This window comes from Sus scrofa, chromosome 8, assembly GCF_054392235.1.
Source record: "Sus scrofa isolate SSC_HxYL_T2T_F1_AM1 chromosome 8, Sscrofa_HxYL_maternal_Yorkshire_Landrace_v2.0, whole genome shotgun sequence".
In the NCBI taxonomy this organism is placed as follows: Eukaryota; Metazoa; Chordata; class Mammalia; order Artiodactyla; family Suidae; genus Sus; species Sus scrofa.
In genome coordinates this window covers 4,788,117-4,815,372 of record NC_139390.1, presented here as the reverse complement: position 1 = coordinate 4,815,372, position 27,256 = coordinate 4,788,117, and the positions used below count along the sequence as shown (strand labels likewise).

The following is a 27,256-nucleotide window of genomic DNA, read 5'->3' as shown; positions in this document are numbered from 1 at the left end:
CTTTGTAAATTGCCAGGCTGGGATTTGAACCAAGCAGCCAAGCAGGTCTTATGCAGCCACTGAGCTGTAGGAGCCGCTGAATTTTGGTCCCCACTGGTGACGGATAAGCTCACAGTCTCGCTCTGCCCAGGAGGGCTTGGTGGGAAGCAGGCGGGACTCACTCCCCTGGCTCCCCTCACCTCTTTCTCCAACGTGTATTCCTTCAACTCTTATGCTCCTATGTTGGCTTCCGTCCTGTCCCACTACTCTCAGACTCGTATGTGACTTCGGAACCCAGCTCTGCTGTGTGACTTTTAGAAAGTTAGCATCTCTGAGCCTCTGGGTCCTCACAGCTCCTCGTGTTTGGGGTGAATGAGGAAGTTCTTGTATATGTGAGAGGCCACTGATGGCACTGGGTATACAGTCGGTGCTCAATGAATGCCTCAGGGGGGTGGTCTTCAAGACACCCAGGCTCTCATCCACTGGGTACCGGTTTCTGCAAGCCCAGAGGTCCCCGCCTTCCACCCTTTCTCTGTCCCTTCTCCAACCTTCCTGGGACCCCGGGCAGGGCCGGCCCCACATCCTGGTCCTGGCCCTGGTCCTGGTCCTGGTCCTGGTCCTGGTCCTGGTCCTGGCCAGGGCATCTCGGCAGCACAACAGCAAGGCCTCCAACCCCTCCCTGGCCCGTGCTTTCCAGGAGGCCCGCGTCCTGGAGGAGGCTAGCCGGCTGGAGGAGGAGGCGCAGCAGATGCGGCTGCAGCTTCAGCAGCAGCTCCTGGCTGAGGCCCAGGAGGTCGGGCAGCTGCTGCGGCAGCACACGGAGCGAGCCGTCGGGCAAGCACTGCTGGGACACGCGCGCAACACGGCCTCCAGGAGCTGGGCCAGGGACAGGGATGACTTCAAGGTGCGAGAAAACCCCAGCTCGGGGTGGGGAGCCCGGGGGACCAGAGGCCTGGGGGTGGGGAGGGCGCAGGGCGGGCTGGGGGAGGGTTGGGCCAGCAGCAGCCTGGGCCTGCCTGGGAGCGTCTGGCCTCGCAGAGCTTCCGTGGTGTCCCTGAGCCTCGTTTTCCTCACCATGAGAGGGAGCCGTGAGGACTTCAGCCCGCTCTGCAGCCCTGTGTCGCATCCTCTGAGCACTGGCTCAGTCCTTGCAACTGCTATGAGTGGGACACGGATTCACCCAGAGCCACAGTGGGTGGCAGATGCAGGATCCAAGCCCAGGCCCCTTTTCCTCCCAGGGAGAGACGTGGGCCCTCCCTGCCCTTGGCTGCCTCTGCGGAGACTGAGGGCTGCTGGAGTTGACACCGATGGCTGAGCAATGAGGCCAGAATCAGTCTGACCCAAGTGAGCAGTGGTTTATTCCTTGTACTAATTAATGATTAACCAGGGCTGAGAACAGCCATGGTAAGAAGTGAGGCAAGGAGTTCCCGTTGTGGCGCAGTGGTTAATGAATCCGACTAGGAACCATGAGGTTGAGGGTTCGATTCCTGTCCTCGATCAGTGGGTTAAGGATCCGGTGTTGCGGTGAGCTGTGGTGCAGGTCGCAGGTGCGGCTCGGATCTGGCGTTGCTGTGGCTCTGGTTTAGACCAGTGGCTACAGCTCCGATTCAACCCCTAGCCTGGGAACCTCCATGTGCCGCAGGAGGTCAGATGGAGAGTGAGCCAGGCGGCAGCGGTCTTGCCTTCAGGGCGTTTACTATCTAACGGGAGAGGACAGCAGAGGGAGATATGGTCATACCAACCATGAGACGTCCTGCTGAGCAGAGGAAGCAGGCAGCGCCTGAGTGCCATCAGCAGAGGGCTGAACCTTGGAGCTACTTGAGCATCTGCACTTGCTGATTCCTCAGAAAAACTGATGGGAGGGAGTCCCCTTGTGGCACAGTGGAAATGAATCCAACTAGGATCCAAGAGAATGTGGGTTCCATCCCTGGCCTCACTCAGTGGGTTAAGGATCCGGTGTTGCCGTGAGTTGTGGTGTAGGTCACAGACGTGGCTTGGATCCTGCATGGCTGTGGCTGTGGTGTAGGCGGGCAGCTGTAGCTCTGATTCGACCCCTGGCCTGGGAACCTCCCTATGCTGCAGGTGCCGCCCTAGAACACAAATAATGAAAAACTGATGGGGAGGAGAGAAGGTCTCCAGGATGGAGGCCCTGGAGATGGGGGCAGAGGAGGTGGACCCCGCTCCCCTGCAGGGGAGGACAGAAGTTCCGAAGGTGTGATGTGCAGGTGTTGAGTGGGGAGAGGAGGGACTTCCTGTCCCCCGGCCGGAAGTGCGTGCTCTGGGCCGGAAGTGCAAGGCCAGAGCCCAGAGTCCGTGGAGGGTGGGGTCAGATGCGCATGTTGGGCAGAGTGGGAGAGAGAACTGGCCGCAGTGAGGGAGTGAGAAGGCGGGCCCTCCCCCGAGCTGCACCCTCTTCACCTCCCGGGCTTCCGTCCACACTGCAAATCAGGGAGCGTTTCTCAGCCCCCAGGACATAACTGGCCCCTCATTAGCGATAAATGGTGTTTTTCCTTGCCCCAAATTTGGAACATTCAATAAATGTTCATTGGACTGGGGACTCTTGAACCTGACTTCTGCCCATCACCTTATGGCAGAAAGATGGGGACTTAGCCAACGTTCAACCTGTGTGTCCCCGATGATGGGGCATCTGAGTGTTTCCTCTCTGTTCTGCGGGGGTCTGAAGGTGTATCACTGAGCAACGCATATGACTGCAAGTAACGGAAAGCTGTGCTTAAGTAAATAGAAGTCACTGACCTCCCACAACAGGAAATGTGGAGGTAGGTGGTTCCAGCTGGCACAGAGGCAGAGTGATATGGACCCAGGACCAGGCCCTTTCTGTTCTGTCGTTCTCAGGGCTGGTTTGTTGCCTCATAGGCTCAAAATGGCCACTGCTGCTCCAGACATCAGCTCTGCATGCCAAGCAGGAAGAACGAAAGAGCAAAGCCTTTCACCAGCACCAAGGCTTTGCCTTAATGTTTGGAAAGGGCGTGCCGTCAGCAGACTTTCCCTTATGTTGCATCCCATTGGCCAGGACTGGGTTGTACATGCATCCAGCCTCAAAGCTTCTCTGACCAAGGAAAATAAGATGATTGAAACTGGTTTAAACCAGCCACGAACTTGGGGAGTGGGTGGAACATGGGAGCCAGGACCGTGCTGGCCACACTGGCTCTGCCTGTGCCCTCTGCTGAGTCTCGCCTCTTGCCCACAGAGAGCGCTGACGGAGGCGGCCACGGAAAGCATCTACGTGACCAGCGCTGGCATCGACCGGCTCGTGCAAGCGTATTACCAGCAGATTGGGAGGGCCATGCAGGAGCACGAGGAGAGGGCGCTGCAGCATCTGAAGACCCTACAGGGTATGGCCCAGTCCCCGGGGGAAGCCCTGCCAGCAAAGAGCCAAACGTGCTCTTAGTTGGGGACAGGGTGGGATGTCAGGTTTTTCAAATTTTATTTTGGGGAGGATTTAATGTTTTAATCTTTCATAAATTTATGTATCCCCTGCCTTGTCCTCCTTTTTTTGGGGGGACAAAGCACTTAAAGAAACATATCCATTCAGTACAATAGGATTTTGTTAAAAGTAGGTGAATCAGGCCAAGGATAGGACAGCGAGATGCAGGCAAGGTCAGGGCATTGTCTGGGATGGATGTTGTCAGCTCCCTGCTTAGAGGGGACCTGGGTTTGGCTCCGGGCTTCCTGGTGGCCAAAGAGGTAGGAATCCCCTCAATTACAGCTACCACGTGACCATGGGTAAGAACAAGCCAGTAGCCTGTAAACGTGCCTGAGACCCAGGCTGTTTTCCCGTGGGCTCGCTTAAGAGATTACCCCGGGGTGACAAGGTCCCCAGGACCAGCGGGCACCCTGGTAATAACGGTTCCTTAAAGCCTCCTCTTGTAACACCCCCGCCTACATCCGGGGCTTCAGAACCCTCCTCCACCTTCTCTCCTGGCTGCTTCTCGGGTGACCCCAGATCCCCAGACGAGGACGGGCAGGGGGAGCCGGGGGCAGTTTTCCGTGCAATCATGCCTCTCGATGTGCTCAGCTGCCACTTTTCTCATCCCCTGACCCGAGGGAATGTGAGTCCTACAGTCAAATAAAATCTGGGACGTGCCCAGAAATCAGCCAGCTGGCTGCAGGTCCTTCCTGATGGTTTTCCCAAGGGAGGTGTCATTCAGCAGGGGACAGGCGTGATCCATCACCTGTACAGAGCATTCGGGGACCAGGGAGTTCACGTCCCTGCTCTGGGCCTCAGTGTCCCCATCCGTGGGGCTCGGGTGGGGCTCACCCTTCTTGCATCCTCTCAGCTCTGATTTCCCATGTCCGAGAAACCCGAGCTGGAGTGAGAGCACTTCTCAGCGCACAACCTTGAAACCACACCATGCAATCGATCGCAGGAACTCCTGTTTTCATTCAGCCAACTCTTCTTCATTTGACTCACAGAGGGGATTTCCTGTTGTGACAGCAGGTTATGAACCCGACTAGTATCCACGAGGATTCAGGTTCGATCCCTGGCCGCCCTCAGTGGGTTAAGCATCTGGCGTTGCCATGAACTGTAGCATAGGTCGCAGACGCAGCTCGGATCTGGCAGGTTCCATTCGACCCCTGGCCTGGGAACTTCCATATGCCGTGGGTGCGGCCCTAAAAAGAAAAAAAAAAAAAAGAATAAGCATATTCTGATCTGCAGGGCAGTGCATCTCAGACTTCAGAGACCAAAGCTCCCTTGGAAGCGCCTGTTTAAACCTATGTTTGTCAGCCAACTGCATGCCTACAGCTCTGTGTGTTGAATCGCTTTTCTTTTCTAGGGTGGATTTTTAGCCATTTGTGGTAGCCTCTTAGTGTTAACCCTCTTATTTGGCTCCCCCTTCTCCTGATACAAGAAAAGCCAGGCTGAGCCACTGCAGGGCGGTTACCGGTCTCCTGCGCGTGTGACGTGTGGTGGAAGCCGCAGTGTCCCCTGCCACACACAAAGCCCTTCCCGGGTGGACTGCGGGCTGTGAACGGCGCAGCTGAGAGCAGGCGTGTCCTGCTGGTCTCTGCGTCCCCGCACCAGCCCAGACCTGGCCTGGCCTGGCATCAGTCCTTCAAACACGCACCTTGACTGTGGTGTGTTCAATGGTCTAGGTGAGAGAACGGAAAATTACAAGCTGCGGAAAAAGCAAGACCTCGGCGATCCTGTGTCAGGGGCGGCGATGGCGGGTGGAGTTCAGGAAGCCTCGGGACCCGTGCACCAGAGGTGAGGCCTCACGCTGTCTGGGGTCCCCATGCGGGCAGTCCTGGCCCCTGGGTTGCGTGTGTCTCTGTGACACCCTGCAGCGACCTCGCCTGCATTCACCTGGGGGCCCAGGGCTTGTTGGCCTCCCAACATGCCTGGAAGCCCACGAGCCCCGTGGGGTCTCCCATCTACACTTGGCCCTGGAAGGGTCCTGGCGCAAGGGCACCAGCAAAGGTGTGATGGGGGCTTCGTTTCCAGGTCAGGTGGTCCTCATAGCCCGGGCACGGCACCTCCTCTCTAATTCGTACTTAGGGTGCCCCCAGAAGCAGACCCTGAACAAGGACAGGGGGGGCGGGTTGTTTGCTGGGGAGGTGACCCCAGGAAGCAGTGAGGGGGCAGGGAAGGCAGGGGAAGGCTGTTTCCTGCAGTTGCCATAACAACGACCACTTCCAGTCACACTGTGTGCATCTCACTGTCCGCACGTCGGAAGTGGGACCATCGCTGCTGCTCTCCGCCTCACAGATTGAAATCAAGGTGTGGCTGCTGGGCTCTCGTCAGAGGCTCTGGAAGAATCTGCTTCCGAGCTTGTTCTGGTGTCAGCAGAATCCAGTTCCTTGTAGAACGGAGGTCCCATTTCCTTGTGGCTGTGCGGGGCCCCCTGGCCTCCCGGAGGCCTCTCTGGTCCCTGGACGTGGCCCTGCCTCTCAGAGCACCGAGTCCTCGGAGCACTGAGTCCTCCCCATACTTGGAACCTCTTCTGCCGCATCCCTGACCGCAGCTGGAGAAACTTCTCTGCTTTTGCAGGCTCCTGTGACTGAGACCCATCAGATAATCCAGGAGAATCTCCAATTTTAAACCGGCAGCCTTGATCAGCCTGCGGAGCCCTGAGTGCCATGTAACATTCTCACACGTCCCAGGGGTTAGGGTGTGGACACCTGCGGGGGACGCAGGGCGGCCTACCACGGTCATGGCCCGGCCTTCAGCACGGAGCTATACGATGTGAAATTCAAACGCTTCTGGAATCAGAACTCTCTTAGGATGGCTGTTTTTTAAACATCCATTTCTGCGGTCAAATTTGAGTCCAAACGTCAGGAGTCTGTGAGCTTATGCCCCTGACAAGGTGACTCACCCCACAGCCAAGCGTCCCCTCCCTCCAGGAGGCAGCAGGGGGTTGGCAGTCCTGAAAGCCCCTGCTCTTGTGCAGGTTCGGGCCCCACCTGGTGTCCCAGCACAGCCTCTGTCCTCTGTGGGTGCTTGTCTGGGGCCCTTGTCACTCTCCTCCTGGCTTAGAGCCGCAGCCTCTGGCCTGACCCTGCTCAGCCTCCAGCTCGCTGCACCTGCAGCCAGACCACGAGGACAAGTCCGCCTGTATCTCAGATTCTCCTGGACCCTTGCATGGTCCCCACAGGCCTTGAGGGTGAAGCCCTGCCCCTAACCCTGGCACCCAGGCCTTTCCTGGGCCGTCTTGTCACACCCCAGCTTTCTCAAGAGCTGGGTCCATGGGGGCAGCAGACAGACCAGCAGGATGACAGTCGAGAGTGACCAGGACTGGTGACAGAGCAGGGATGGGACGGAGGCTGCTCACAGCAGGAAGCCACCTAGTGTCTATAGTGGGCACAACAGGGACCCCCAAAGATGCGTCCATGTTCAAATTCCTGAACCCACATATGTGCCCTTATTTGGAAAAAGGGTCTTGGCGGATGTTGTTAAGATCCTGAGAAGGGGACGGCATCCTGCATCGTCCCAGTGGGGCCCAAATCTATTGGCAGCGGGAGCAGAGGGACATTCGATCTCACACGGATGATGCGACGCTGGAGCCAGAGTGGAGTGGTGCCGCCACAAGCCTAAGGTGCCAGCAGCCACCAGCAGAGGCGAGAAACAGCTTCAACCCTAGAACCTCCAGAGGGAGCATGGCCCTGGGGACTCCCTGAATGAAGATTTCCGGGCTCCGCTGTGGGAGAATAGATTTCTGTTGTTTTAAACACCCTAGTTTTCCGTCATTTGTTAGAGCAGCCCCAGGAAAGCAATGCAGCTTCCTCGAGGGTGTGAGAGAGAACACACTGCATAGCCCTGACCTCAGCTCCATCAGTTATTTGTTCAATATTCTCCCCTCCAGCTCAAAGTGGGGCCCCTTGAGGGCAGAGGCTGAGCCTCCTTTCATAGCTGTGTCTTCAAAACCCAGCTTAGCACGTGGGAGTCCAGAAATACTTCGAGAGAGAAAGGAATGAATGGATGGATGGTGGGGTTTTGCAGGATGAATAGGAGTTTGCCAAAGACAAAGAAGAGGAGAAAGATGTTACCGGTAGAAGAAAGAGCATGAGGCAAAAGCAGATGGAATTTTGTGCCTTCAGATACACTCCATGGAGAGCTGCCTGGTCATGCTAAAGGCTAGCTTCGGCCTTCAGGTCTAGAAATTTGGCCCCTTTCAGAAAATCAGTCACAAGATTGAAAAGAAGAAGCGAGAGAACAATTATAGAAACGGGGTGGGTGGTATTGCATGTTTCTGTTTGCTGAGGACCAAAGGAAGGTCAGCTGAGGAGGGGAGGGTATTCAAAGCAGGAGGGGAGGGGTCTCTGCCCCTGATAGGGAGGCAGGCTCTGTCCAGGACAGGGACCCTGCTCCAGCCCCGGCTCTGTCCTCTGCCACTGGCGGTAATGAGGCTGCCATCCTCAACTCTCAGGCTTCGCGTCCTAGGACCCAGGCTCCTGTCTTACAAAGGAAGGGCTTGGGCAGTTCTGAAATTTTAAATAGAGTCAGGTCCTTTCAGAAGCCTTGGGGTTAAAATGATTTTCTCATACAAAGTGCCACTTGCTGCCCAGCCACTTTGCAGCAGTAGGAACTCGGGGCTGCGGCCGCCCCTCTGAGCTCCTCCCGAGCTTTTCTCCTCTCTGTCTTGTCCTTGTCACCAAGCCACCCTAACGTCAAGTGAAAAATGCCCATGTGCGACTCTAAACTCCAAGTTTTAATCAGATGGCGGCGTCTGCTTTTATGATGGGAGGGCTCGAGCCGTGGCCACGGTGTGTGTCCCCAGTAAATCTTGCCCGCCCTGGCCAGTCTCCTCTCCCAGTCCCAAGGGCTCAAGGACGGCTCTCAGTCACCAGCTCCCACGACTCAGCGGGCTCCGGGGACAGGTCCGTGCTGTCTGATGAGCCCGCCGGTGAGGGCGGCACTGACGGCCTTCCTTCCTCCCTGCAGGATGCTGGCGCAGCAGACCAAGTTCCTGGCCCAGCTCACCGTGCACCAGCGGAGCCGCCTGCACGCGCGGAAGCAGGAGGCGAGGATCATGGAGCAGCTGGAGGCCCAGCTTGAGACCCAGCTGCAGGTACAACCTTCACAAACAGGCAGGGGGTTACAGAGGGCCGGGAATAGGCAGAGGCCAGCCTGGTGACCGCAGATCAGCTCTGGAGCCTGTAGGAGGCCCACACGCCCTGCTGGGGAGCCCCTTGGCCCCCCTGGTCTCACTGGCTGAGGACACATCGGCCTTGCCGCTCGATTGGGAACTTTGACCCCCCCCATCTGTTCCCATCTGTAAAATGGGGTCCCTGCCCAGTGTGAGCGAGGACGGCCAGTTAGCTGTCCCCCGACCCCCGCCTCACTCTGGCCTCTGCCTGCCGCACATCCCCCCGGATGCCTCTTGGAGAACCCCCGCCACATGGGGACACGGCCCCGTCCCCATCTCTGAGCATCAGCCTCCTCCTGACCGAAGGGGATCTAGAGGAAGATGGGGGGCGTGGGGGGAGCGAGGCCCCGCTGACTCTCTGCCTGCACCCAGGAAGCTGAGCAGCGCTTCGTCACGGAGCTGGCGGCCCTGGCCCGGGTGCCCCTCGCCGAAAGCAAAGCGTCCTCCAGTCAGCGCGGGCTGTCAGGTGAGTGGGTGGCGGAGGCGCCCTGCCACCTGGGCTCTCTGGTCCAGGCCTGCCACCAGCTGGCGTGTGGCCTCAGGACGCACTTACCCTCTCTGGGCTTTTGTGTCCTGTCTGGAGATGAGCAGCCTTGGCCAGGACACCCCCTACCCCCGGCCCCCTGGCCACCACTCTCCCCTAATTCCCAGAAGCGGGTCCGCTGCTCAGCAGCCCAGCAGCCCACACTCGTCTCTGACTCTGTTTCCCCATCTGTAAAATGGGCATAATTAGCCCTTCTTCCCCTGCCAGCGGGAACTCCAGTGACCTCACAGGGTGCAGCAACCTGTTCTCAGCATAGGGATGGGAGGAGGTGTGAAATCATGGAACACTGGGAGAATACAAGCTGCGGGGCAGGAGTTGTGTCCTCAGGTTCCTCCTGCTTCGGAAGGCGGCCAGCCTGCTGGGTGTGGTACAGATGCCCCGGCAGCCTGGCCAGCTGCGTGTGACTCCCAGCTCTGCCACCTGCCAGCCACATGGGCCTGGGACCGCCTTCCCCACCTCCGCCTGGCCCAGTTTCTTCACAAGTTAAATGGGTCCAAGAGCAGTGGTACCCAGTGTGTTGTTGACCCATAGAGACCCTTAGACCATGCCAGGCTGGGGTGACGCAGGGCCGAGAGAAGCTGTCGCTTGCCGGAAGTCACCAAGCCAGTGTCTGGGTTCATATGTCTTCTGCAGACAAGCCCCTAAGGACCAAAAGGAGGAAGCCGGCACCCCGAGAGAGAGGGGACCCTGGGGGTCCCAAGGACGACAACCCTGCCTCGGGAGGGCCCCCCTCAGGTTTGCTCAGGTAACAGGGCCCCGGCTGAGCACCTGTGGCTGCATGTTGATCCCCTAAATCTGGGCAGGAGCAGCAGCACCTCTGGGAGGTGTTGCTTCGGGTCCGAAACGGGATGAATGATAATGGGACATGCTGGTGTTACTATTGCTGCTGATCAGTGTCCAGCTTGGCCAAGTCGGCCCTGGGACCCCCCGCCCCCGCCACCCATCAGCCTCCAGCCTGAACCGCGGCAGTCTCGGCCTCCCAGGGCCGCCGCTACAACGTAGTTGGATCCGTCCTGGGGCCTCAGGCGTCTGAGAGAGGGTCTCCTTTTCCTCCTGGCGCCTGGATGACCTCCCACCAAAACCTGGGAGTTTCATTTGTTTCCTAACAACCCAGGTCAGAAGGCAAATTGTTTGGATCACCGGTCGCTACCTTTTCAAACGTGACCAGATCGGATGCCTTATTGCATCTGGAGAGGCCTGGAGTCAGAATTCTGATCGCTGCTTCTCTTCCGTGTTTTGTGCAGCAAAAGGCTGAGTCAGCAGGAACGTGACCTTGGTGACGGTGACAATTCCAAGAAGATGCTAAAGAGAAGAAGCAATCTGTAGCTTAAGGCCTGCTCGGGGTGTCTGCTGGAGACCCGGTCTGACCACCGCCTGTCCCTCCCCACAGGCCATGAGGAGGGACTGGTCATGGGGGAGGGTGGGGCCTCCCTCTGCCCAAGGGCCGTTGTTTTGGGTGGAGAAGGGGTGAAATCCCAGAGGAGGCCTCGAGGAGTAAGGCGGACCTTCCCGCCGCCTGTGACAGTCACACCCCCGTGTTGGAAACATGTCCTTTCGGTTTTGTGCCTCCGCTTGGCTTCGACATGTGGCTCCGCTCCTTGGGGAGCCCCTCCTTCCTGGCTCTCTGTACCCCCCACCCCCGGGTCCCCACGTCGTCCCAAACTTGCCTTCCCCGAAGGCTAGCTGGTCTCCTTCCCACCCTGCTCTCCGGCGTCCTGGTGGAGACCCGCGTGCTGAAGGGGCCACCGGGTGAGCTGGTGGGTCCTGGGTCTTCTCTCCTCCATCCCCCAGCCCCGCCCTCTCTGTGCCGCACACGCCGTGCCCACGGGCCTTCTCAGCAGGACCCGGCCCCTCCTTTGGCTCAGCCCGCAGCTAAAACCTGGTCACCATGAGGGGATCTGAGTCATGTAGACCGTGAAATCCCTGGGCTGCAGGCCTGTCCTCACCCGCCCTGGGGACCTGCAGACTCAGGGACACGTAATGACACCTGCCCTGTCCTCCCCTGCCCTGGGGACCTGGGGACCCACGGACACATCATGACACCTGCAGCAGCACCTTCTGTTGGAGACCTGAAAGCACTATGAAGCACTCGCCCATCCTGAGCCTTTCCTGGAGAGGGAGAAGTGCTTGCTGCCCGACAGACCAGCCTCCCCTAAAGAGAAATGCTTCTTCCAGAGGATTCTGGGAACATCCAGAAGCTTCCAGACCAGCCACTGCCAGGAGAGGCCCTTCCCACCTAGAAAGGAAATTGGTCTTTTCACTGAAATCAGGGATTCTCAATCTTGGCACTGCAGACACTTGGGGGGGAGAAACTCCTTTGGGGGTAGGGGGCTGTCTTGTGTATTATGGGATGTTTAGCAACATCCCCAGCCTCTACCCACCAGATGCCAGGAGCCCTTCCCAGCTGTGACAACCAAAAATGTCTCCAGACATGACCCATTGCCTCCCTCGGGGGCATCGCCCGCCGACCTGAGTCCCAGCGTGCCCGCTCCAGCAAGTCTGGGGTGGAGAGTTCAGCGTTTCCATGAATTCCTGGTGCACAGTGGGCAGCAGGTTCCAGAAGCCCCTGCCTCAGGGATTTTCTGGACCATTTGTGGTCTGAATTTTTATTTCCTAAAGCCTAGATTAGTCTCTTATTCAGGAAAGAGTGGCCCCTTAACAAGTCATCCATGATAGTTACTTCGTTAAAGATACCAACCCTCACAGCCTCTCAGGTCCTGACTGGCGGCAGGTGGATTTCCAAAGTTAACCAATAGCTCCCTCTTGTGGCTAAATAAAATATTTCCTTATTCTGCAATTTTTTTTTTAATACGGTTGGAGTTCCCTGGTGGCTCAGTGGGTTAAGGACCTGGGATTGTCACTGCTGCGGCTCTGGTTACTGCTGTGACACAGATTTGGTCCCAGGCCTGGGAACTTCCACATGCCATGGGGGTGGCAAAAAAATAAATTATGGTTGGTGTACAATGTGGTACCCCAAAGTGACTTCGTTATACATATATATGTATATATTCCTCCTTAAATATTCCTTTCCATCACCGTCTATCCCAAGAGATTGGATATAGTTCCCCGTGCTGTACGGCAGGACATTGTCTATCCATTCTAAACGTAATAGCTTGCAAGCTATTGCTTTCCTGCCAGCAATATTTTGAGACCCAGGTTCCCGTAGAAATTGCTTTTGTCCCATGGGTCCTGTGCGCAGAGACATTCTGGTGGCAGACGCCTCCTGTGCTGTGAATGTTTGGTTTGGTGACGTGAGTTTGGTAAATGCAGACACGCTGGCAGTACCGGGATCTCTGGAAGGTTATGGTTAGTCTAGATTCGGTCTCGGCTGCATCAGCTTCCAGTGTCTTGCATGGATGGTGGTTTTGCTCAAGTGTAGCTTCCTTTCGTCCAAGGGAATCTGTCCATGTCACATGCTCTGGGCTGCTTGGCACAGTGGGGGGCGCATAACGCTCCCTACAGGCTTGTGGGCGGTGTCTGCTTCATCACATCACCAGGTGACTCTTCTGTGAGTGGAGCTTGGAGGTGCCTCTCATCACGGAATTGCCTCCCTGATCAAAGTAAAACCCGGATCTCTGGACGCCACGGGACACTCGGCAGTATTGGGCACAGGCTCTGGGGCAGCAGGTGGGGACAAGGGCTTTCAGGGCTTGACACCGAGCTGCCTGAACACAGTACATCTGGGGACGGGGGAGGGGCAGCCCCTCTCCTGCCACTGGGGCTGTGTCCCAGTTCCTACTACGGGCCATGGGTTGTTACAGTGATGAGAGGAGGTGAAAATGGAAAGGGATCATGAGTGATGATAGAACAAGGACTTGGTGGATTCGTTTCTAAGCAAAGTTAGCCCCTGAGCTGAGCTGACCTGCTAGGATGAAGCCAAGGCGGTGGACAAGGTCCACAGACTCTGCCAGGACTCCTGTCGCCAGCCTGGGGTCGGTCTTGTCCTCTTTACCTCTGGGGCTGATCTTGCTGCTGCAGAAACCTCCGAACTGCTCCTGCTCCTCCCTCCCGCCCCGCCCCCACCGCCTCTAATCTGTCCACACTTCCCAAACCGCAGAGCCCTCTGCTGCTCTGCAGGGGCATTCTCTTTGCCCATAGGAGGAAAAGCAAACTCTTTAGCTCATCCTGCAGCCCAGGACCCAGCCTCTGTCTCCTCTGAGGGCCTCCTGCATGCCATACCCTGCCTACCACAGGGCCTTGGCACATGCCATTCTTCTGCCTGGAGCACTCCCGCCCCCCTGCCATCCTCCATGCCCTTAGCTCTGAGCCATTGTTCACATCTCCACAGGGCAACTCACAACTGCCCCTTGGACAAGTTCACACCCTCCTCTTTTGCCTTTTTTTTTCTTTTCTGGCTGTGCCTGTGGAATGCATTAGTTCCCAGGCCAGGCACCGAACCCATGCCACCGCAGTGACCCAAGCCACTGCAATGACAACACTAGATCCTTAACCTGCTGTGCCACAAGAGAACTCCCAAGAATTTTGTATTTTCACTTCCCTCATCTTTTAGAAATAATATTTGTGGGGTTTGTTTTTGTTTTGTTTTTTGGCCACACCCACAGCATGCAGAAGTTCCCAGGCCAGGGATCAAACCCATGCTATAGTGGCAACTGAGCCACAGCAGCAACTATGCCAGATCCTTAACCTACCGAGCTACCAGGGAACTCCCCTTTTTGCTCTTTTAAACTCTTTGTATATTTTGTTGCTGGGACGGGGGAGGGATGGTGGATACAGCCCTTCATTTCCCTCCCAAGTTTGGGAAACTGCCGAGAGGCAAAGCAGACCGAGACCTGCATGTCAGCATCACAACTGATGAGACCAAACTGGGAGACATTGTGCTTTCTGGACCCTAGGTCTTTTCTCCTCCGAGTCCATCACCCCCAAACTCCCTGCCCCGCACACGTGTTCCCTGGAGGGTGGAAGGGAGCCATTTAGATCACTCCGTCCTGAGAAGGTGCTTTTCCTCCGCTGGGGAGGAATGAATGAGAGGCCAGGAGATCCCCCACAGTCCCCCAGAAACATGAGGGGTGGCGGATGAGCATCCTCTAATGGCTGCAAAGGCTCCTTTACAGCCCAGAGCAGCGTGTGCCATGAGAGGCTCTGGGTCATCATTTGGTTCATATCTGACCTGCCTCCTGGAAACTATGCCCACTGCGTGCCCAAGACGAGCACGATGCCTAGGACAAAACGGGCACCCCTCGGGCCCTCGGGGGAAGGAACAAGAGAAGGAAGGAGGGAGGAAGGGATTTCAATTTGGTAGAAGCCCCTTGGGCTCAGGAAGCCTCTTCTTGCCCTTTTGCTCCATGAACTGACGTCACTGGAGGATAAACCTGAGGTCAAGGGCACCGTACACACACTGGCCCTTGAGGCATCAGAGCCGATTCCCACGGTGTGGACTGCACGCTCCCTGGATTCATGCTGGTAGCTGGAAACTGGCTCCAGTGAGAGTCAGCAGCACAGAGGTCAGCAGAAACTGCAGACCGACCTACGTGACACATAGCAAGAGCCCATGGGGCCGGGGCGGGGGGGGGAGGCTGGGAGGGGAGAACAGATGTGCAAGTTCAACCTGTTTCACAGACGCCTGTGGCCAGCCGCGGTCCTCCTCTTCCTGTCCTTGGTTTTGGGATCCAACCCTCCCCAAATCATGAGCGGCCCCCTCTGCTGCCTCCACTACCCAACAAGCAAGCACTGCTGTCGGGTCACCACGAGGACAGCACCAAGCACGGGCACCGCAGCTGGAGCGGCTGCCACTGAAATGCAAACACCCCGGCCAGGAGTGGGCCATGTATGTTCTTTATTATTTTTTTTCACAAGCTTTGAATTCAGAAATAAGAGCCACAAGAAGTCAATTGTTAAGTAAAAATGGGGGTGATTACAAAGGAAAACTATGTACAAAACTTTAAAAATCTGACTGCCCCGTCAACCGCCTCCGAGGGACCAGGACACCGGCACCGGGAGTGGCCGTCGCCCCACTGTGGTCAGCCCTGGGGGTGGGGGGAACCCCTTTCTGCATGTGAACCCAGCCCGGCCTGCAGTCCGGAGCTGGCTGGAAGGACACACACAGACCAGAAACACGTCATGGCGAGTTACAAGTGCCACGGAGACCAGGGTTCCTGACACGGGACGAGTGACTCTTCTCTGCAGGCAGCGCACGGCTCCCCCGCCTGGCAGAAGCCACTGAGCATCTTAGCAGGGGTGCGGGGGGTGGGCCTCCTTCTCCCGAGGGTGGGTGGGTGGGTGGGTGCGGGAGGCGGGGCGGGGCGATGAGGACACATCTTTGCTGTAGAGTTTTGGAGCTGCCCCCGAGGGCCTGAGGTCAGGGCTTCGTGTCTACACGGGTCCTCGGCCACGTTCCATCGGACGCACTCACAGACGCGCATACGTAACTTCGTAACATGCATCAACTATCCTAGAACAGCTACGGGGGTGCAGGGGAGCCACTCAGAGAACCATGGAGCCCGTGGCGTCAGAACGGGGGGGACAGTACAAGACGATGCTAGAACCTGTGTTCACTAAGGAGGGGCCTGAAGACGCCACGCTCTGAGGTGGACTCAGATGGACACACGACTGTGGGCACGGGATTTCCAAGCAAACACACCACACTAGTACCACGTCTTCCTAAACAAAAAAGGGAGAGAACGTCATTCAATTTTCCCCCCATCGGGACCGAACAAAACTGGGTTTCCAAACACTGACAGGCGAAGGGATGGACAGCCTTCCCAGAATCCTTCACGCGCGCTCCTCCTCCGGCCCCTTCACCCGAGGCTGGTGATGTTGGAGCGGCCACCAGGGGGCGCCACGATGCGGTGGCCCGTGCGCCGGGGGTTGTTGTCGTCTATCTGGGCACCTGCAAGAGACAGAGCTAGTCACTCCGGGGAGATGGCTGACACCGGCTCCACCTGCTGCTCCTGCGGGCTGCGTGCCCGTTGGGACACTGAGCCCCCGACGTGACTCGTCCTCCATCGTCCCCACCCTTCCGTCTTGGTTGACTTCCTGGGGGTTCACGGCTCTCTCTTCTATGAACCGCCCCCCTCCCCAGGTCCTGGGGTCACCCTCCTGCAGCCCTGGCCACCTTGTGCTCTTTCTTGTCTGGCTTCACGTTCTTGCCACAGGTAGACAAACACTTATTGAGCGCCTACTGTGTGCAGGCACAGACTTGGTGCTTTCCCATATGTTGTTGAGTTCAGGGCACGCAGCAGGATGAGGGTGGGGGTGTCGTTTTACTCCCGTTTTACAAATGAGAATGTCGAGGCTGAGGTCACCCTTTGGGGGCGGTGGCACCACTAGAGGGCGGGAACGCCAGGCTTCTAGCCCCAAGTGGTTTGTCTCCAAAGCCCCAGCTCCTACCCACACGAAGAAAACAACCCTTGGCACACTGTCCCAGAGGCATTTTCATGTGCTATGTGTGGGAGCACATGTATGCACACTTGTGTACGGCGTGCATGTTCGTGTGTGTGCACGCACCCGTGCCTGTGTGGGAACTACTCAGAGCTGGACCGAGGTCTGCATGGGAGTCGGGGGTGGGCACGCGCCTTTTTTGTTTCAATCTGCAAAGCCAGCCATCCATTCTCATCTCGTGCACTCTCTCGCCGTTAAAGGCAGATTTAAAATCCGAGCGCCAGCCTGGCACGCAGTGAGTGGGTATTACATGAAGCAACAGTGGCTGAAGGACAGTGCTGGAGGGGGGACCTGGCGGGGTCTGGTCAGGAGACGGCGCTTCCGGGAAAAACGGCGCCTGGAATTCGGGTCACTTGGAATCAGACGCTCCCACCTCTTGGCCTCATTTCCTTTTCTGTAAAATAAGACGACGGTCCACGGAGTACTCTGTACCCATTGCTCCCAATCACGGGACCAGCTTTATGGCAAAGGAGGTGGGACGAGGAGCACGGGACGATAGGATTCCCTGGGTTCACCGCGTGCCTCCCTGCTCAGAAGCTGGCCTGAGAGAAAGCTGGGAGGGTCTACCCAAGTTCCAGGCCAGGGTGCCCACTGCATCAGGTCCCGCCTCCTGGGTTACAGTTTGTGCACGGAACCAGGGATGGATATTTAATGCCATGTGCCCCCAGAAGCAGAAGGATCATCCTTTGTCACTCTCGGTGACTTCACAAAAGAGGAAATTTAAAACAAACACATGGGAGTTCCCGTCGTGGCTCCGTGGAAACGCACCCAGCTAGTATCTGTGAGGATGCGGCTTTGATCCCTGGCCTCGCTCAGTGGGTTGGGGATCTGGTGTTGCGGTGAGCTGTGGTGTGGGTCACAGATCCTGCATTGCTGTGGCTGTGGTGTAGGCTGGCCGCTGTAGCTCCAATTTGTCCCCTAGCCTGGGAATTTCCATATGCCACACGCGCGGCCCTAAAAAGCAAAAATAAAATTAAAGTGAAATAAAATAATCAAATAAGATAAAAATACAAAGTAAATAAAAATAAAATAAACACATGAATAAATGCTGAACCTGCTAAGGAATCAGGATTTACCAATGAAGACTTCGATAAAAACAGCAACAAAATCGGTGAGCCCTCCCACCTCTGACTGTAAATGTTCTGTGTAATAAGCCGTTAAGGGTTTGGTTCAGAGGCCTGACTGATTTTTCGCTCACTGATTCACCGGTAGCCAGTGTGTCTTCCTGGTAATTCAGGAATCTTCTAAAGACCCAACTCAGGCCTGGTATGAGTGCCCTTTTTTCCTATCATCACCTGTACTTTGCTGGTTACAGGTCAGGTACTTGGAAAGTACCTGTGGGACAGAAGGACAGGAGTTCAATAAACCTGCTGCATCTCTATGATGTCACCTCACCCAGGTATTTCAAAGGACACCTGCAGAGTCGTTCCTGATGCTGGAAGCCGTCGATGCTGTTGGTATTGAATGAAGTCACTGAGGGGCAGAAAGTGCTGAGGGGCTGGCCCAGGGCAGTGCTGGCCCCCAGGGAGAATGGGGCGCTGAACAGGGGTGGCCGCGGGACCCATCCTGGGAGAACAAGGGTGGCTGCGGGACCCATCCCGCAGAATTTCTTTCTTTCTTTTTTTTTTTTTTTTTTTTTTTGGCCGTACTCATGGCATTTGGAAGTTCCCGGGACAGGGACTGAATCTGAGCTGTTAGCTGTGACCTGTGCCACAGCTGCAGCAACACCAGATCCTCAACCCACTGTGCCACAGCAGGACCGCAGACTTTCTACTGCACTGTTATTCCTGTTCTCGAGGGAGGGAATGTCCTTTCCTGGCACTGCAGCCAATTCCTGTTCTGATGGTTGAGCATCAGATGAAATGCTCCAGTCGTGTTTATGGTCCATTTGTGCAAAAACAGTTTTCTTTAAACACTGAATCGCAAAGCATGGGAGAAGCTCTTCCATGAAAGGCTCAAAGGCAGATGGACTGGAACCCCCAAATGGATGGGACGTTCCACCACCCCCACAGTGTAAACTGGTATTTCACCCTCTCCCTCTGCCCTGTCCATTCTCTCTTTTGCTAACTCTTTTGCTAACCATGTCACTTTTTCTGTTCAAATGTCCTTCACTCCTGCTAGACCAGAATTCAACAAACTATGGCCCATTGACAAAACTCAGCCCTCTGGTTTTTTTGTTTGTTTGTTTGTTTGTTTTTTAACATAACTGCGTGTTTTTGTACAGCCCATGAACTAGGAATGGTTTTTTGCATTTTTAAACGGTTGCATCTTAAATGGTTATTTAATAGCCGAGATGTTGCTCCTTGGCTCGCAAAGCTTCAAATATTTACTATCTGGCCTTGTAAGAAAACATGTGCTGACCTCTGAACTAAACTGAGGCTGCTCGGCCTCATCGGCATTCATCACCGTATCCCTAGCACTGAGCACAGCATTCAACACCCGTGAACGCCACAATATACTGGAAATCCCGTCAAGGCCCCCACGTGTGCACGCCTGCCCTCGTGTGGCAACCTGCTGAAACTGCAGACACGTGTCCCAAGAGCCTTCAGAAAGTCTGAGGGACCACGTTCACGTTTGAGTCTCTCCACGCACATTGGTTCAGCACCACGTCCCGGCATTTTGACACTGAACGTCTTGGGGTCTTAATTTCCTCCCTAAAGCGGTAGAAATACGACCACTCTACACACACACCGGTTGTGACGATGAAACGGTCCTGGGTCCCGAGAGTGTGGGATGAACTGCTGTGGACGGGACAGGCTGAGGTCCCGCCTGGAAGGTACACCCAGCACAGGCCGCTGCTCTGGCTGAGCTTCCACGCTTAGCTTCACAGGCGGGAGTGTGAAACGTCTCCCAGTGCACTTAAGCACGAGCACAAGTACAATCAATGTGCGGGCAGACTCTGCGTAAACGAGGGCCCGGTGGCTCTCGCCTGTCCTCGGGACCCCCTGCTGTCTGACCATCCCCCAGCCCGCTCTGCCCACCCCCGGGAGGAGGGGTGGAGGGACTGCCACACTCCCGCCCTTGGATCTCTCCCGCCCCGTCGAGTTCCCGAGGTCGTGGGTCCGTCTCTGCAGGAGCTCAGGGCTGGGAACCGCTGTGGCTGTGGGGTGAGAGCCCTGGTCGCCGTAGTTTCTCACCTGATAAACTGAAGTTGGACTGGTGGAGGTTCCTGATGGGTGGAGGCTGGTGTTTGGAAGGCGAGGATTTGGCAGAAGGAGCGGGCGTTGCATATTTGGGGGTGGCTGGCACCTCATACACAGGACCATCATACATGCCCCTGGGGACACCTTGCAACCCAGAAACCTAAACAGGGGGGCGAGAAGGTCAGCGGGTCGACAAGATGTACGTGTGCCTTTCCGTGTGCAGGGAGTGACCTGTGGTCTCCTTGGGGATACACACATGTGCACACACAGGCTCATACATACATGTAGGAGCATGTACCCACTCACACACATGTGCACATGCACGCCTATGCACGCACTCACTTGTATACACACATGCATATACACAATTCACACATATGCATGACACTGCATGCACACACACACACACACACTTAGACACACTAATGTATAATATACACATCACATGCATACACATAGTCCAACACACATTCGTGTAGACAGGCACACACACACACGCATACGCACACAGACACACACAAGCTCAGACATGTACACAGACTCAGGCAGGAGGACCCCAAGCCATTTCCAAGAGGAAAATACTTTCCCCGACACCCCCCACAAAGACCCCTGAATCTGGGGCCGGCGGCATCAGAGGGCCTGTCTTCACCTACGTTCACGGATGTGGAGCAGGTGGGGTGTCTGGAAGGTAACCCCAGAAACGAGGACAGAGCACCCACCACAGGGACAGAGAACAGGAGGGCTGCCTCTGAGGGCAGCTGGCTCAGGACAACCATGGGGAGGCACCTGCCATACGGACCCTGAGGACCGGGCACAGCACAGCCTCTGTCCCCGTGGGCTGACGGTGGCTCTCTGGGACAGAAAGCCCGGAGGCGGAGAAGTCAGAAGCTGCGGGGGCTCGGGAAGGGGCTGGGCACCTGCTGGAAACTGCCTGCTGTGGGTCAGGTGAGCTCAAAGCAGCCAGGGGAGCGTGCTGGGACTGGCTGATTTTCACCAACAGCAATGCCTCGGGGCTTCCGAGCCCTCCCCGCTGGGGGAGGCTGATCAGCCCCGCCGCTTTGGGCACGGGGGTCCTGATCTGCAGAAGGAGGATTACGACACCTGGGGGGGGAGGCAAGGCACCCCCGAGGTGATGCAGGATGCGAGCCTGGTCCATGTACGTGCTCCCAGGGCCCCTCCCCGCCCCCCACGTGCACGGCCCTCGACAGCGGGCAAAGCCTCGGTCCTCCTCGGTCTCATCTGGTCCTCCCGCCGGCCTGAGATGCAGCAGGGAGGTCCCATCGCAGCTCATGGGGCACATGAGGAAGGGGAAGCGGGTGCCACTGGGATGTGTGTTCACCTGCCCATGACAGACCCCAGCCCCTCACACCTTGTTCCGGATCCTGACGCGCTGGTAGAGATACTCGGGGAAGGGCTTGCGCGGGATGAAGCGGCCCATGCCCTTGCTGACGTTGATGTTGCCGTCCTCAAAGACGATCTTGCCCTGGCTGATGACCGCCAGCGGGGAGCCGTGGCACTCCATGCCTTCGAAGATGTTGTACTCCACGGCCTGCGTGGCAAGACCACAGGCTTTTACTGGCTGCCAAGAGTGTTCTCAGTACCAGCCCCGTTCAGCCTAATGGTGTTTCTGCGAAACATCCCACTGTAGGCACTTCCCAATGTGTATTCTCTCTGAAAACACCTTCTTTAGGACTGTATAGTATTCCTTTAAAGGCTCTTTCTATTTACTTATTTCACTTATTTTTTTATTGTTATTTCCCCCAACAGACTTTTTTTCCCCCCTGTACAGCATGGGGACCCAGTTACACATACATGCATACATAATTTTTTCTCCCATTGTCATGCTGCGTTGTAAGTATCTAGACATAGTTCTCAGTGCTACACAGCAGGAGGTCATTGTAAATCCATTCCAAGAGCAATAGTTTGCATCCGTTGATAAAGGCTCTTTCATTTGCATAATCAGCCTCTCACTATTGGGCGTTTTTGTGGCTGGTGGTTTTCTGTAATCTAACTAGCATCGTCTGGGGCATCATGTATGTGAATGGACACCGTGAGCTTAACAGGCATTTCAGGGTCTTCTTTTAAGTCCTACTACCTACCACAGGGAACTCTACCCAATCACGTATTATTGGATAGAAGATAATTCGAGAAAAAGAATGCATGTATATGTGTAACTGGGTCATTTTGCTATACAGCAGAAATTGACACAACACTGTAAATCAACGATACTTTAATAATTTAAAAAAATGATCTTTTGAACAGTTTCCTAAAATTAAATTACCAGCTCAGGGAATTCCCATCGTGGCTCAGTGGTTAATGAACTGTCTAGTATCCATAAGGACTTGGGTCCGATTCCTGGCCTTGCTCAGTGGGTTAAGGATCCAGCGCTGCCATGAGCTGTGGTGTAGGTCGAAGACACGGCTCAGATCCCATGTTGCTGTGGCTGTGGTGTAGGCTGGCAGCTACAGCTCCGATTGAACCCCCAGCCTGGGAACTTCCATGTGCCGCAGGTATGGCCTTAAAAAGACACACAGGCACAAATTGCCAGGTCAAAGGATACAAGCTTTTGAAAGGCACTCACTGCAGATTGAAAAATTATTTTCTGAGGGCATCAGACTAATTGACATGACATCGGCAATGTTGTGCTTTCATGTCAGTGAAATCCCCTCTGGCTGGGTAAGGTCATTTTTATTTTTTTCTCCCTTCCTTCCCCCCTTCCTCCTTTCTTTCTTTCTGTTAAAAGATAAAACGTTTCCTTAAAAATATACCTTCCTCTCATTACTCCTAAAGCGAATATAACTACCGTCAGCCAGCCACCCTGATGATTTTAAAAAGTAGGTCATGTACATGGTAAAAATTCGAACGGTACAAAAGATGTGTGATTTTTAAAAGCAGGGCTCCCAGCGACCTCGGAGTGACCCTCTGGAGCCCCAGGCATTTTCCATCACGTTCTGTACAGAGTTTCACCTTCGTTTTCCTCCTAGCCCCAGAGAAGGTTCCCTGTTGGCACACGTTGGGGGTTAACATGTTTTGACATTCCTGAATCGCTCCACTGAATTCCACCCTGGGGACATGTATCTATCCAGTTCCCAGGGACAAACACTGGGCCATCGCTCTGCATTGCTAAATCCCACAATAAACACACCTGTGTGCCCACACCAGCACATGTGAACAGCTTCCGAGACGTGGAGTGTGGGCCAAAGTGTAAATGGATTTTAACGTGGACAGATGTGTCTTCCGGACAGGTGGCACGGATTTCCATTTCTAGAAAACTCCAGGTGTTTGTCGGGCTCCACAGTCCGACCTCATCTCCAATTACACCCTGCACCTCAGTCACTGGCTCTGGGAAAGAGCCTCTGCCTGCGGTGATTTGCGTTGCGTTAAGTATGAGTGAGATCAGGTCTCTCCTTAAATGAATAGCAACCCTTTGTATATTCTTCTTGTGTAACTGTGTTTCTACACTCTGTTCTATTCTGTTGTTGATACTTTCCTTTATGCTTTCTAAGGACACTTTCAAACCAATTAAGAAATTTATCCCTTTGGAATTCCTAGTTGTGCCTCAGCGGAAATGAATCCCACTGTATCCATGAGGATGCTGGTTCGATCCCTGGCCTCACTCAGTGGGTTAAGGATGGGGCATTGCCGTGAGCTGGGGTGTAGGTCGCACAGGCAGCTCAGATCCCTAATTGCTGTGGCTGTGGTGTAGGCTGGCAGCTGCAGCTCTGATTAAACCCCTAGCCTGGGAACCTCCATATGCTGTGGGTATGGCCCTAAAAAGCAAAAGAGAAAAAAACGAAAGAAAAAGAAATGTATCTCTCTGTTTTCCTGTGAATTGCCAATACTTGCTGTCTGCCCTCTGCCTTTTGATCCCATATAACGTAATATCATTTGTTGCCAGTAGAGGGTTTTTTTCTTGGTTTATTTTGTATGTAGTCAATGGTCAGACCAGTCTTCTTTTTATTTTCCAAGTTTTGTGTCTTGCTTAGGAATGTCTGCTCCCCTTCAAACTGATCGTTTTTTAAAATGTGTTTTATTCCAATCCTTTCATAATTGTATTTTACTTCAATCTTCGACTTATTTTAAATTTGTTTTGTGGTAAAGAGTACAGCAAAGATCTAGTCCTGTGAGCCAGGTGTTTAAACACAATTGGTTGGAGTTTCCTGGTGGCCTAGGGGTTTAAGGATCCAGCATCATCACTGCTGAGGCTCAGGTTGCTTCTGTGGTGAGGGTTCAATCCCTGGCCTAGGAATGTCAACATGCTGCAGGTGGGGCCAAAAAAATTAAACCTAATTGGCTGAATAACTGTCTTTGTCTAATTTTAACTGTCTTCTTTATTTTAAATTAAATCCCCCTATGTGGTCAGTCTGTTGCTTGGCTCTCTTTTCTGCTAATACCAAAGTGTCTCGATTATTGCAGCTCTGTTACGTGGCTTAATAACTGGGATCATTGGCACTCTCTCCTTGGTTTTCCATTTTTTCAGAAATGTTTAGCCTATCCGCACATTTTCCATCTAGCAACTCTTTTTCTAGTTAAAAAACAATTCCATTTCTTTCCTTCTTTCTTTCTTCCTGTCCTTTTAGGGTTGCATCTGCAGCATATGGAAGTTCCCAGACTAAGAGTTGAATTGGAGCTGCAGCTGCTGGCCTACACCACAGCCACAGCAACTCCAGATCCTTAACCCACTGAGTGAGGCCAGGGATCAAACCTGCATCCTCATGGATACTGGCTGGGTTCTTAACCCACTGAGCCACAGCGGGAACTCCAAGTGGTTCTCATCACTTTCTCTTGAGGCTTCCTTGTGCCTGAGGTCTTGTTCTCATGCACAGGGTCACACCTGCCTCCAGGGAGTGACCCCTGGGCTGGGAAATGGCCGTGAGGGCTCCCGTCACAGAGTGATGCTGTGTGCACACACTCCGCCTCTGGGCCCACGCCCTGTCACAGGCTGGTGAGCCAGGGACTGAGCCGTGGCCTCCTTGTCTTTTGATGGTGGGCATGAATCTGGACCCAAGACGGCTGCGGGACAGGCAGGGTGGGCTTGAAGCAGGCAGTCAGGGAGGGAAAGATGCCAGATGCCCTCTCCGCCTCCTCGAAGCCTTGCTGGGCAAGCGATGAAGACACAGGGCAGAGATAACCCACAGCCCGGGGCTGGAGCCCGAGAGTGTGCTTGAGCTGCCCGAGCCAGTCTGTCCCTTTTCTTGGATGACAGAGAGCCCAGACCCAAAGTGAAGTGGGAGGCTCCTGATAAAGCAGATCACACCTCCAGGCTGGATGACTGCACTGGAAAAGGACTCTCGGACCTAACAGCCCCCTCTGCGCCTGAGGGCTCAGCCACGGAGTCAGGAGCAGAGTCAGCTGGCTGAGGATGCTCGCATCTGCGGGCAGGAGCCAGAGAGAGATGGAGAGAGACAGAGAGAGAGAGAGAGAGAGAAAGAGAGAGGGAAAGAGAGAGGGGAAGGGGGGGGAGAGAGGGAGGGAGACAGAAAGAGAGGGGAGGAGGGGGGGGAGAGAGAGAGAGAGAGAAAGAGAGAGAGAGAAAGGGAGAGAAAGAGGGAAAAAGAGAGACAGAAAGAGAAGAAAGAGAGGGGGAGGGAGAGAGGAAAAAAGAGAGGGAAAGAGAGTAAGAAAAGGAGAAAGAGAGGAGACAGGGAGAGACAGAGAAAAAGAGAGAGACAGAGAGAGAAAGAGAGAGAAAAAGAGAGAGAGAGAGAGAAGATATGTAAGAACATCAGCCAAGCTGAGCCTGCTCCAAAGCCTTCTCGCAGCCTCTCCATCTGGGGAAAAACCTGAATGACGGAGCCCTGTGGGTATCAGATCACAGCCCAGTGGGAGAAGCCACGCATCATTTTAAAGCAGAGGCGTCTACAGGACTGCAAAGCGAGGACGGCTCGCCCGAGCCGGGACGGTCGCCGATAAACCAGCACTCACCGACTTGTGGCTCTTGGCCGTGATGGTCTTCACCTTGTCAGGGTCCCAGATGACCACGTCGGCGTCCGAGCCCACGGCAATCCGCCCTTTCCTGGGGTACAGGTTGAAGATCTTGGCTGCATTGGTGCTGGTCACAGCGACAAACTGGTTCTCATCCATTTTGCCAGTAGCCTGAGGGCCAGATGCACGGATGAGAAGAGCATCTCAGAGCAGACGCTGGACTTTCCTCCCCCGCCCGCTGAAACCAGGCCACCTCCTCAGCGCGGACATGGAACTGCCCACTCAGGGTGTGCTCGTGCCTCCACGACGGGAACCCCGACGTCTGGTCAGTGTCCCTGGGCCCCAGTTTAACAGAAAGTAAGAACCTGCAGTTTCAAGTCAGGGATCAAGGCGTGACCTGGGGACTCCTTACACAGCAGTACCCACTGTGAACCCCAACCATCCCCAAACACACCCACACCCACACATGCACACACACCCACACACACCCACACACACACACACACACACACGGTTCACAAAGTCATCTTTACGATATGGTTTAAAACAAGACACTTTTCATCCTTAAGGACCCAAGGGCAGCGTCCCACCTGCACGAGCAGAGGACGCCCCAGGACTGGCACTGCTTTCCTAAGGGTCACACGTTTTCTGTGCCCTCCTGGGTCACTCTGCTTCTGCCTCGAAGCAAGAAGGGAGATCTAAGAACCGGAAGTGCATCACGGTGCAGGACGCACTGCTCTGATGGGCCAGGTGGGCTGCTTCTAGAATGTTCGGCAGGGGGGCGGGGGGGAAACGCTGCCTTACCACCGCTTTGTCCCAGACCACGGTCATCCGCTCCTCTATCCCGTTGACGCCCTCGGGGATCAGAGTGAAGTTGTCCTTGCCCACCGCCTTCTGGGCAGTGCTGTAGGGACAGTGGCCGCTGCCTGTGACCTGCAGGTCTCCACTGGCAAGGACAAAAGGGAGGGGGGCTCAGACCTGAGTTCATGTCGAGAAGACCCCAACCTCAGACACTCAAGGAGGTTGTGCCACTCAAACCCCAGTGAGATGGGACATGTCACAGGCCTCAATGAGTGACATCGGACAGCCCGTTGGCTTTTGGCGTCTTGATGATGCCTGGGCAGCGGCAGAGGGTTCTGTGTGAGTGTGGGCTCTGGCTGGTCAGGAAAGGCTCCTCAGTCAATTCCTCCTCCTGCTCCAAGGCGCTCGGATCCTGTGCCCTCCCCCCGCAGAGTACCCCAAATGCCATGGTGGGGGGCCCTCTCTGTGCTAAGAGCAGAAGATGCTAGAAGCCAACTGGGAAGCTGCTTGCATGCTTCTCATTAGATCCCTGAACAGCCCACAATGTGATGGGAGTTTGCGAATCCAACGAGCCTGCTTTTAAATCCTGGACCTGCCGGATTTAAAATCCTGGCCGGGCAAGTCACTCCTCTTACTTCCTGCATAAAATGGAGAAGAGAACGGAGTCCTCTTCCGGGATCATCCCGAGGGGGTAATGGCCCACTCGCTGGGCACCCGGCAGGTGCCAGAGATGCTTAACTGCCCTGCTTCTCTCTCCACCTCATCTATGTAAAGTTGAGCACACAGTGTGAACCCTCAAGCTGGCAGCAGCGCTATTCACCACAGCCAAGACATGGCAGCAACCCGAGTGTTCATCACAG

General features: G+C 55.3%; 2 protein-coding genes across 13 annotated transcripts in view; one reads left to right on the top strand and one right to left on the bottom strand.

Annotated features, from left to right (window-relative positions):
* EVC (EvC ciliary complex subunit 1) overlaps positions 1 to 11,926 on the top strand; it is an 84,976-nt gene extending 73,050 nt beyond the window's left edge. For all 10 annotated transcript variants that reach the window (XM_084971478.1, XM_084971476.1, XM_084971477.1 and 7 more), the window contains 7 exons: positions 677 to 883; positions 3,188 to 3,332; positions 5,095 to 5,206; positions 8,381 to 8,507; positions 8,958 to 9,051; positions 9,763 to 9,874; positions 10,374 to 11,926. In XM_084971478.1, coding sequence (XP_084827604.1) covers positions 677 to 883; positions 3,188 to 3,332; positions 5,095 to 5,206; positions 8,381 to 8,507; positions 8,958 to 9,051; positions 9,763 to 9,874; positions 10,374 to 10,455 — 879 coding nt within the window. In that variant the 3' untranslated portion in view covers positions 10,456 to 11,926. The remainder of the gene's footprint in view (positions 1 to 676; positions 884 to 3,187; positions 3,333 to 5,094; positions 5,207 to 8,380; positions 8,508 to 8,957; positions 9,052 to 9,762; positions 9,875 to 10,373) is intronic.
* Positions 11,927 to 14,906: 2,980 nt separating this feature from the next.
* The window catches only part of CRMP1 (collapsin response mediator protein 1), a 71,451-nt gene continuing 59,101 nt past the window's right edge, over positions 14,907 to 27,256 (bottom strand). For all 3 annotated transcript variants that reach the window (XM_021100983.2, XM_084971542.1, XM_021100984.2), the window contains exons 10-14: positions 26,400 to 26,541; positions 25,596 to 25,766; positions 21,040 to 21,219; positions 19,665 to 19,830; positions 14,907 to 15,976 (exon numbers count right to left, since the gene is read on the bottom strand). In XM_021100983.2, the coding sequence (XP_020956642.1) occupies positions 15,885 to 15,976; positions 19,665 to 19,830; positions 21,040 to 21,219; positions 25,596 to 25,766; positions 26,400 to 26,541 (751 nt within the window). In that variant the 3' untranslated portion in view covers positions 14,907 to 15,884. The remainder of the gene's footprint in view (positions 15,977 to 19,664; positions 19,831 to 21,039; positions 21,220 to 25,595; positions 25,767 to 26,399; positions 26,542 to 27,256) is intronic.